Source organism: Taeniopygia guttata, chromosome 1, assembly GCF_048771995.1.
Source record: "Taeniopygia guttata chromosome 1, bTaeGut7.mat, whole genome shotgun sequence".
Classification (NCBI taxonomy): domain Eukaryota; kingdom Metazoa; phylum Chordata; class Aves; order Passeriformes; family Estrildidae; genus Taeniopygia; species Taeniopygia guttata.
Genome location: NC_133024.1, coordinates 4,324,905 through 4,336,763, shown reverse-complemented (window position 1 = coordinate 4,336,763; position 11,859 = coordinate 4,324,905). Strand labels below are relative to the sequence as shown.

The window sequence follows — 11,859 nt, the reverse complement described above, 5'->3', positions numbered from 1 at the left end:
TTACCTATGAATATTTTTGGAAAATTCCATTTCCCTACCTTCCTGCCTTTGAATCCCGCTTCTCCAAATACATTTCTTTTTAAAAATAATTTTCAAGACACACTTTTTCATCCTTGGTACTTCTGTATCAGTTTTACTCATTTGTATTGCGATACAATTTCTCTGAGTTCTTGCTCTCAGGCACATGAGCATTCATGCAGGCAAATATGTTAATACAAAGCTGTTATTTTTTACTTTCACCATAACTAAAAGCAGGAGGAAAATTTGATTGCACATAGCTACAGTCCAAGTTGAATATAAATCTTTGACTTAAATTACTTTGGGATGGTTTAAGAATTTCGTATTTATCCAGGCTTGTAGGCTGGACCACATAAAAAATTTGGCATCTGCACATCTGTAAAATATTTCTGGAATTCTTCTATACTGGTCAGTACCTACAGGTTAGGAAAAACATACTCCCAGACTATTGCCACAAATGAGTCCCAGATTTCCTTCTCCACCTGACTGTGGCTCTCCCTCAGGTTTTTCTCACAGCATATGGTCTGTAATTTTTCTGAATATCTGAAGCAAAGTGACTGCATTTAAATAGAAAATTTCAAGGTAAACACAGTTATTTGTAAAGTAAAGGTCTCCTGTCTGATCCATTTGCATCCAAAGCCAGTCCGTCAATAAACTCATTTTATGTACTTTATATGGTTTTCAATGAATTCACTGCAATCATTCATCCCACTGGATGATGTTTTCAAGGCTAGATGGAAAAAAATTTGAGTAAAATGACAAACTATTTCAAAATGAGAATTCTATTATTTGAATCACATAAACACAGGCAAAAAAAGGACATTCTAGCTTCTGTGGTGTTCTGTGCTCAAAGCAAAGCTCAGATTTCTCTTCAAGTTATGTTTCCCAACAGTGCAAAACTCAGACAAGACTTTTCCTGCACTTCCAGGCCCAATATTTCAAGTGGTTTTTATTAACTCTGTTTTCTTTCTTCAACTTCCACAAAGTACAGTGAAAATTGGATCCTCAGCTAATAAGGAAAGAGGAATAAATACAGTGTTACACTGCTCGGGGAGCCCATGCCTCAAGCGTGGTGATTTCCCAGGTTCAGCAGGAAGCCAAATTTGGATGCTGACACTGCTCACGAGGAGAAGTGGAAATAAGGTTGTCTTCTGTTATCTCTTCATGCTCTCCTGCTGCAGTGCCAGGTGCTGGAGTAACACAGAGCCACTTTTCCCACTTGTGCTGCAGGGAATACTGTAAGCAGTTAGCACAGATAAATTACAGGCAGCTTGTAATTCTTTCTTTGTCCCCTTTGCCGCCAGGAATTGTTCTGATTAACATGAAATTCAATTTTCGTGATAAATTAATGATAATAATCAAAGCTAAAGTCCTGTGCAAATCTTAAGTTCATTGTTTTCAATTACTAAGACACATTTCAATACTAAGAACACATTAAGTTGAATTCTAAGCTCATGAAGATGTAACAAGCTGCATCTGACAAGCAGAGTTTAAAATACAAGGTGATTTGAGAACATTCAGAAATAAAAGGGCTTTTCTACATCCACTTTTAATGAAAAAACTGCTCTATGAATAAAAATGGAAGTATAACAAAGATTTTTTTAATTTGATCTAAGAAAATACAGGGATAAATAGAGCAAGTAAAACTGACATTTACTTCCCAGTTATTTGTGTATCACAGAACTACCATCCCTACTTACAGCCAGTTGTGCTTCAAAATAGACCAGAAAACAAGAGCAAAAGATCCTCACAATAATTTTACTGACATAGTCTCAGTTGGAACTATGATGAAACTATGATTCTTATATTAATTTTTCATTTCTTGCATGCCAAAAAATACAATAAAAAAGACACTCAAGTAATCTTTACACTTAAGGAAGGGAAGTTTGATCTTATCTGTTTCCTTTTAATTTTATAACTTGCAAATTATCACTGGCAGTGCACTTGTTTGATAAAAAAAATGATTTTGTTACTTCAGTTTTTAATGTGCAGTTTTTCAGATTTTATACAACAGTGTGAAGTTGACATGAAGTATAGCTTTTACCAGTGAGGACATCTGCTTCAAGATAACTTCCAAACACTTTACGCATGACGAAAATAATTTAAAAAGAATTTACCAAACTAAAATTAACATACATATATTCCATATATTAACATTGTCCCAGTCCTTAGTATGATCCAAATTTCTAACACAGAGACTATTTATATAATTTTCTAGTGTGTCCATATCTTCTTAAATTGGAAGAAATATGTTTAGAAAAGAAACCTGATCCACTAGAACATATAATGGGGATAGATTAACTTCAATTATGTTACTTGAAATAAAACATCCATTATATAATGGATGAAATATCCATTATATTAAGCTACTGGGTGGCAAGCATTAAATAAAATTCAGACTTCTACATACTCGGTATCTGTAGTAGAGTGTTGTAACATATTAAACAAATCTTTATTTTAAAATCTCTTTCCAGCACAGGATCATTCCTGTATGAACTGCCTCACATGAGCTAGTTGGGAGTTATGAGGAGCCCTGTCTTTTTTGGTACTGTATCCTGAGCTTTTCCAGCTGCTCCACGCACTGTGTCTGTGCCAGCTTCAGTGTTCGGTTCTCCTCTGTCAGCTCTGCATACTCCTTAGCCAGCCGAGCAGCATCCATGCTTTCTTTTTCCACTTGTTCCAGTCTGGCAATCAGCTCCTTTCTGATGATTATGAAAAAAACCCCAAATATTAAAAATGGCAGCAGGCAAAAAATCTGTTGTCCTGTGTTAGGTCAAAGGTGGGCTGTGTGTTGTTAACTTACTTTTATTACTTGTGTGAAACAAGGACCTAGAAAATTAATTTTTTTAGAGTCCTGGTTTTTTTCCCTTTAAAAGACTAAGCTTCCAAAATCTCAGACCAAGCCTGAAAAATGCTGTGTTCATGTGTCTGTTCAGCAGAAGAGAAGGCTTTGGGGAGAACTTAGAGTCCCTTCCAGTACCAAAAGGGGGTCCAACAGATCTGGAGAGGGACTCTTGACACAGGTGACAAGGCAAGGGAATGGCTTCAGACTGAAAGAGAGCAGGAAATGGGCTATTGGGAAGAAATTCTTCCTTGTGAGGGTGGCAAAGCCTTGGCACAGGTTGCCCAGAAAACCTGTGGCTGCCCCATCCCTGGAAGTGTTCAAGGCCAGGTTGGATGGGGTTTGGAGCAACCTGGTTTAGTGCAAGGTGTCCCTGCCTGTGGCAGGGGATTGGAACTGGATGAGTGTTAAGGTCCCTTCCAATCAAAACTATTCTATTGATTGTATGATTTTGTGATCTCTAACTTCAGTAAGAGTTGAGCACACAGTTCACAGTGGAGAATCAGGTTCCTAGAGATGACTAGCTAATACTTTGCCAGAAGAATAACAATTTATTTTTCCCTTGATACCAGGCATCATTGAAAGAGAGTGAGGTGTTTTTGTTTGGTTGGTTAGATTTATCAGTAAGTTCTGTGAAGTGTGCCTGGTTTCCTTTTCTCTTCTACAAACAAATCCAGTAAGTAGTAGGCGCTGAATCTGAGCTACATATATTGTTTCTATAATGTGTTTCGATTCAGATCTTAGCCCTGTCGCTGAGGAAGAGCTGCAAACCTGACCCCTCCTGGTCCTCTTAAGTACAGACACAAAAGGATTTAAGCTGTGACTTCTTCTGGATGGAGTCACACAGTGCCCTATATTCCCAGAGCTGGCCAGGAGCTGGAGTTTCCTGTATAGTATCAACTGAAATTACCTCAGCACAAGTTAAGATAAAAGAGGTCTTAAAACACACTGAAGGCATGAGTAACTCACAGAGTATCTAATTGCCCTCCTCTTAGTCACTCACCAGGCTAGCCTGGCCTCTGGGTTTCCTTTTCCCTTTGAGTAAAATACTCACCCATTACAGGAAGTCTCTTCTAAAAGGTTCTTTTGATCATTCTGTCTCAGAGATTAGTTAATCTTTTAACTGTTCAATAGCCCTGTGACTTTATTTCTCAGTCATGTCAAAACAGCGCTTGTAGATCATCAGTGGGAAGTTGTTAATGCCTTCATAGTGGATAGATTTCACTATCCACACAGTGGATAGTCCTTAAAGGAGCCCACTTGTCAGGCTAGATCAGTGCTTTCAGACAGGAAATTCCTACAGATCAGCAATTCCACCCCCACAGGTCAGAGTATTAATGAAAATTAACATTCCTGTGTTTGCTGATCACTTATGTTACTCGTAGCTGAAAAGCTACCACATAGAGCAGCAAAACTGTAAATCTGGCTTCTGCAAAACACTTCTGTGTGGACTTCATTTAGGTTCAGGTTAACCTTCCTCTGTCTTTACTGCAGCTTTCAGTGATAGCAGAGTTTGCCCATGGTTTGGTTGACTGTTTACAGTCACAGTTACTGCAGTTCAAGGAGTCACAAATTAGAACAGACCCATGGTACTGCCATTTCTACCAGCGGTACTTCCCATAGATTAAATAAAAACAAAAAAAAAAGGAAAAAAAATAGAAGAGTTAAAGAAAAAAAAAAGAAAAAAAAAAAAAAAAAACAAGAGAAGAGTTAGCTGCTGTTACAGAATTTTTAAATCAGCCAAAGAGGCAGCATATAGGCATCCTCCTATAAGATAGCTTTGTTTTATACTATGGAGGTAAGGCAGAGCAGCTATGCTGCAGCAAAGCCTCTTCTTTTTCCTTTCACCAGGTGACAGGTGCATTCAATCAGGCCTTTGAGAGGAAACTTCAAGAGAACATTTTTACCCAGTAGAATTCTGTTTACATTTAACACAATAGAGCTGTACATGTTTTAAACACAGTAAGCCACTAACAGGTTCATTTCTGTGTGGCTTGGCTGCTCTAGATCAACCACTATTTCTATTTTTCATAGAAATCAAGACAATCTTGCTAGACAGCTCCTATTCATGGGCCTGAGGCCATGGAGGAGTGATTTCATGTGAGAAATACATTCAGGGACAATGAGGTTCTACAGCTCCAGATGCTTGGGGGTTTTTGTTTGTTTGTTTTTGTTTCTCCAGTTTCCCCGGACTTCCTCTGGAAGACTCTTATCTCTGAAGACCAAATGAGAACTTATGCAATATTTGTTTGCAATTATTCTCCGATATAATGTTGGACTGAAGGGCTAAATCAAGCTCTTTCAAATTATAGACTGTTAAATTGGAAATGTCCAAACAAATGAATTCAGAATCATTCTTCCTGACTTTTCTTACATTCATCAGCTTTCTGAAAGGGAGATGCAGTGAACACACTATTAGGTAATCAGCATCTTAAAAGCAGGTAAACCTTTTCTGTGGGAACTTTCAGGACTTGAAAAGGAATGGTACTGACTGTCCTGGACTTGAGCCAGGAGAGGCACAGACAGACAAGGTGCAAACTCAGCTCCAGTAATGAAGGTCAGCTCTGATTCTGTGTCGTTCTGTGCAGGCATGGCTTTCATGCTGCTCTCCAGCAATATTCAAGCAGCATAGATAACTTCCCTCCCCCCTCCCCAGGATTTAGATTTGCTATCAAACAAACTATAAATGCATTAAAGTCAAAATATGCTCATTGCTGTAGCCCACACTCTTGGATCTCCCTCACAGAAAGCAGTTTCCTTGCACTGAAGTAGTAAAATTGCCCACTTCTGAGTCAGCAGAACCTACTTAGTCCTTTCCCATCAGGATCAACACCTGTTTACGGGATAGGGTGATGTTTCAGGCTAATACTGTCAGCCTGCCACACATCTAAAATTAGAGTACCAGGGAATTGCTAAATGTTATGAATGGTGTAGTTTATGAAGCGCACCAAAGGATGAGGACAGTAACTAACATTTACATCTGATCTAATCTAAGATTTGAACTTAGCTTTCAGAGGTTAAAGAACACCATGCTAAGCTCTTTCACCATCTAGACTTTGTTATGGATGCTTAATAAATAGATGTAGCACTGAGTATTTTCTGTTAATGGTTACCCCAAGTTTAAATATTAACAGTATTGATAAGGTAGGTTCCAAACTAGTGCTGAGGTACTCAAAGCTTGGAGACAATCTGTAATGTGTACTTGAAGTGTTCTTTTTTGGAGAGGGGTTTGGGAGGCAACATTAGTGATTTGCATCATAAACCCATAAACCACAAGCAGGAGAAAAACATAGCACTGTCTTAGGGAAATTATTTCTCTTGTTCTGGTCTTAATGATTAAACATACAGAGAACAGAGCTCCTCAACACTCTATCTGGTATTTATTAACACTCTCACTGTATTTATTCACTAGGAATAAATACAAAGAAAAGTGACAGACTAAGCAGATAAATCTGTCTGGAGATAAGTGTATTTAGAGATGAACTGGTCACAAGGAAAACAGTTTCCAGAATACAAAGACTCAGATTTGCCTTTTCCCCACTGTGAACAAGGTATTCAGGATCATGCATCTGTGGCAGTACAGTATCTTCTCCAACAGATGGTGTGTACTGGTGGCCATAAGGTCATTTTCTCTTCCCACATTTGGCATGGCTTTCCTGTCAGGGGGAATTATGAGACCCTGCTGTCTTGAGGAGATTGTTCTTGCATAAGTCTACTTAATAGTAGACTAATGAATAGTCTAATTAATTTAAAAGCAACACCATTAAAGTCTGCTTTAATGTAAATGAAAATATGTCTCAGATGCCAACACATAAAAGGCCACAGAATGACAGAATAGTTTGAGTTGGAAAGGACCTTCCAAAGGCAAGGACACTTCCTCTAGAAAAGGACGTCTCTCTTTGTATTCGAAAAGCTGTAATTTAATTTCTGGTATTTGGCAAGTAACATATATTTTGAATACATGTGAAATGATGAAAAAATAGGTCTAGAATGGGAAAATAATTGAGCTTAGATGTTGTCTTTAAGGTTTACACCAATCCTTTTCTGAAGTACTTAGAGTGTTTTCACAGTGTTGGGAAAGACACTCAAAAAAACAGTTTACCTGGAGACATCCTCTGGATTAAAAAGCACAGAAACAGTCCTATGATCATGAGAGCAAGCTGGAATGGGCTGCCCAGGGAAGTGGTTGAGTCACCATCCCTGGACTAGTTAAAAAACGTGTGGAGGTGGCAGTGGAGGACACAGTTTAATGGTGAAGAGGGAGGTGGGGCTGGTTTGGTGGTTGGACTTGATAATCCTAAAGGTCTTTTCCAATCTTAACAATTCTATGTTTCTGTGTCTACTCTAATGTGTAAAAGTAGGAAAAGAAATAATATCCATGGCCATGAAAATGAGTGATCTTAAATGAGGTGGTGATCAAATGATATTTTTTTGTAGAGTTATATTAGAATTGTCTGGGGGAGGAAGAAGAGATAACCATCCAGTGCTAAGAATATAAGATACAGCTAGCAACCATGGCAACTCTAATATTTAACTACATAATCCAGGGTCATTATCTGGTAATAGCAATATAACAAGTGCTCGAAATAACCAGCCATCTCATCCCTTTCACCCAAAGTTAGACACCCATAACCATCTGTTATGGAAATACGTGTGTGTTTCTGGAACATAAATTAAATTACATTCTGTGCCCTAAATGTGGTGTGTTCTCGCTTCCACACCCTTTTCTTTATTTTCAATCATGTCTCCCATTCCAGAGTGGTTTTTTCCCTTGTACTACGTATTGCTGGCATAAATGTGAAGAGTGTGAGTGAACACAGCAAACAAAGCTATGATTAAATTAGCAAAAAAATCTACCCAATGTTCTTTCAAATTCTTGCTATCTTTTTTGTTCTTGAGTAACTTCCCATCCTTATTTGCTTTGTCCTTTGATTTTCCCTTTTTTTGATACTGCAACCTCTTTTTCTCTCTCACATTTCCCATTTTCCTGTGGAATACTTTTCATCTTCTCTCCCCCTGCCAGCCTAGTACATTCTCATGCCATCTATATTGCACAGAAGAGAACAAGTAAGTAAGCTTTGTTCTCATTTTGATGAAAAACAACCCTTGTCATTTCGCTTCACTGACTTTTTACTTTGGCCATGCTCAATGCTCACATTACACATCAAGCTAAACAGAAGTAAAAGCCTTTGAAAAGTTGTAAAAGATTCACTGTTTTTCAGTATTGTTAAAATAATTTACAACTTTCTGTGTCTTGTAAAATAATATAAAAATATACCTGCATATATTATTTCATGTATGAAAGGTTACACCAAACTCTGGGGGTTGGAACAAAAATTAATTAAAGTAGAATTAACTATATTCCTTTTGGTTTTTTTTGCTAAAATGCTCGAATACCTGTACAGATATTTGTCAGGTTAACATTATTTCTTCCTCCTAGCCAACAAATGAAAAATATTTGCTCAATCAATTTTCTGCTTTTTTCTGTCAGTCATAGCCTTCAGCATCCTGTGTGTACTATCATGAATTGATCTGTGGAGAGAAGTTGGGAACACTGGCTCCCAACCAAGGGTACCATCCAACAGCATTTGTGATTGCCTTTGGTAAAAATGTACACTGAAAAACACTATAAAAGCTGTTTGCTCCCATTACAAGGGATGTGACTTGATCATTGTCCATTTTATCAAAATAATATTTAAGAGAAATAGACAATAGATAGCAGGCATAGTAGACAATTGGTAATTTTTGTTTCCATACATTAATATTCAAATGTAGAAGAAGACACCAACAGCAGGGGCAAATTTTAGAAAATTGCGAACTCCATGTTTTCAATTTGATTGTAATTGGTTTGGAGGCTTAAAACTTGTGCATCTTATCAGACTTTTTAGACAAGTGAAAGCATTCTTCCCTTTTAAAAATGAAATACTCAATACTTCCAGTGATGGGGCAGCCAGGGCTGTCTGGGCAACCATTTCCAGTGCCCCAACATCTTCACAGGGAAGAAATTCTTCTTAATATCCAATCCAAATCTACTCTCTATCAGTTTAAAACCATTCTGTCTTGTTCTATCTCTACATGCCCTTGTAAATAGTCTCTCTCCATCTTTCTTGTAGGCTCCTTTCAGGTACCAAAAGGCCACAATTATAAGGTGCATATATAAGTATATGTATATGCATTTATATACATATATATATACACATATATGTACATACACAATGCAAAACATGCATGCCACCCCAGCCATTATAATCCACTCTTCATTCAGTATATACTAGTCCCTAAACTGCTTTTAACTCTCTTACTGTAAGTGCTGAGAATGTTTTTAGACATAAATCAGTGAACATGAGAGCAAAACTCTCTTTTACTTCTCCTTTATTCCTTTGCCTCCACACCTATACTCCCTTTCTATCTAGTTTTAGATAAAAATCAAGGCTGTCATGTTCAGGTTTGTTTGCTTACATGTGTATAGTTATATGTGTCCTAATAACTTTCTAATCCACTTTCAAATCTAAATTTCAATTTCAACCAAACTTCATGTAGTAAAGAGGTCCCAGTTAGTTTCTGGAGTTTAATAAAAACAGACTGCTCCAGAAAGGAAAGATATACAATGGGGGAAGGCATGAGACCTGCTCCAAAATATTACAAAATGGATAATCTACCTGGAGGAAAGAGTTATAAACAATCCACATCTGGAGAAAAAAATATCTTCAGTTTGCACTTGCAGCTTGTTAAACATCAAAATCAGGGAACCACAGTGCACTAGCTTCTAGGAAATTAAACCTCTTTAATTCCAGTGCTGTAGGATCACTTTTTCAGATTAAGATACATGGGAGGTGTGAAAGGTGCTGCCCTGATATTTGTCATATTTAGGCATTTCACAGCTATACAGCATGTGAACATCAGGCTACAAATATTTAATTAGAAAGTACACATGGGTCTCAATAATGCATGTACCTGCTGTTCTCAAGAAGCAAACAATTTCTAATTTAGCTAGAACCATAGACTTATAAATAAAAAAATTGCATTCAAGCAGCAAATTTTTTTATTCCAGAAAGTGCAAAAATATACGTGAGCGTCTCATTTTCATGGGCTCCAAGCATTCTTCATAAATTGGCACAACTGATTCAGGGTTGTGCCAATAATAATAATAATAATAATAATAATAATAATAATAATAATAACAATAGATTTATATGAGTAGACTCTAAAACACTAATGATGGAAGGTGTTTATGATGTTTGGTGTTTATACAACTAAAGTAAAGTACTTAAACAATCATTTAATATTTTATTGCACTTGGATTTTCAGAGTTTAATTTGGTTTTCGTATGGTTTCCACTGAATTGATTGCTAAATACATATGTAAGCAACTTATATCAGACAACCAAATCTGAAGAATCATTGCAAATTAAAAAAAATCACTTATCTTCTAATCTTTTAAAAAAAAACCAATTATTTTTGATTGGCAAAGTTCAATTAATGGTGAATCAAATGCAAACACTGCAAATATGAATCAAATTTAAAATGCATTTTTCCATGACATTGGACATCATCTGTTTTAGCTTTTGTTCCAGACTGTCAGCATTTGATTGCCACACTGATCATTTAGTGGAAGGGGATTTGCAGTGGTAAACTTTAACTAGTTTTGACACTTTAGGCAAAAAGTATTGTGCCTATAGCCATCAACCTGGATAAAGACATCTCGCTTTCATAGCCTGCAGAGTTTGGATTCAGGGAGTTCTCTGGCTGTCTTGTAAGCCTACAGGTATTTTAGCAGTTTCCCTCTTGCTTCTGCAGCTGAAGATTCCCATGCATGCAAACTTGGCTGAACTGCAGGATCAGCTGAGCAGAGATTTCAATAATCATGCTCTTTCCTCTCTCTGAATTTCTTTTTCAGGCTTCTTGTGGAAAGGGACTGACAGCCACAGAGTGCACTTTGCCATTTAATAGTCAGGCAAAAGATGAGAGGGCTATGAGTATTGGCCATAGACAAGAATAAAAGCCTCCAGCTTATTCACTTTGGGTATGAACACTTGAAATGTATATTGAACCAGTGTACACCAAAACAAATCACCTCACAGAAACATGTTTACTAATATTGTCAAGTGTTCTAAGCCTAAATGAGGATCCATTTTGATCTTCATTAAAGTGTGCAATGTTTATTGAAAAAACTAAAATTGAAAAGGAACCTACACCAGCTGAACTGGATTGTTATGTGACCTGGAGGCTGTCAGTGAAGCTTTTAAGGGACACCCCCAAAGCTGAACTGTGACAGCCCTTAGTGGCCTCAGTTGATCCTGTAGAGCAATGGCCAACTTATGCTCTGCTGTGACCATCATGCAGGGGCATGAAACCATAGGGTGATAGGATGGCTTGGGTGAGAAGGGACCCCCAAGATAATCCAGTTCCAACCCTCTGCCACAGGCAGGGACACCTTCCAGAAGGCCAGGTTGCTCCAAGCCCTATCCAGCCTGACCTTGAACACTTCCAGGGATGGCACAGCCACAGCTTTTCTGGGCCACCTGTGCCAGGGCTTCACCACCCTCACAGGGAAGAATTTCTTCCCAATATCCTATCTAACCTTGTCACTCCAGGCCCTTATAAATAGTCTCTCTCCATCTTTCTTCTAGGTTTCCTTCAGATCCTGGAAGGCCAGAATTGTAATTAAATATATACATATATAGGCATATATGTATAGAAGGTCAGTAAATACAATGTTAACCTTTCATGTTTCAAACAGGGGTTTACAAAGAGAATATATGACAGTAAATCCTTTGGGAAAGTTACTCACTTTCGTTCTTCCAGCAGAGCAATTTCTTTCTTGACCTCATGGTACTCTTCTGCTATTTTGCAGTGCTGTTTATACACCTGCATAGATTCCTTAGAGTCATGACAAGGAGGCAGAGGCTTTAAGAAAAAAAAAAGAAGAAGAAAAAATCCCCACTGTTTTTTGAATGAAATATTAGTTAAACCCCCACATAATTTGAAAGATACAATATT

General features: G+C 37.5%; 1 protein-coding gene across 2 annotated transcripts in view; it reads right to left on the bottom strand.

Moving 5' to 3' along the window:
• Positions 1-1,551: 1,551 nt before the first annotated feature.
• The window catches only part of MAP3K7CL (MAP3K7 C-terminal like), a 30,044-nt gene continuing 19,736 nt past the window's right edge, over positions 1,552-11,859 (bottom strand). Inside the window, exons 5-6 of one of the 2 annotated variants that reach the window (XM_002189625.6) lie at positions 11,651-11,766; positions 1,552-2,720 (exon numbers count right to left, since the gene is read on the bottom strand). In XM_002189625.6, coding sequence (XP_002189661.2) covers positions 2,540-2,720; positions 11,651-11,766 — 297 coding nt within the window. In that variant the 3' untranslated portion in view covers positions 1,552-2,539. The remainder of the gene's footprint in view (positions 2,721-11,650; positions 11,767-11,859) is intronic. The other variant, XM_012570073.5, reaches the window with a different exon arrangement.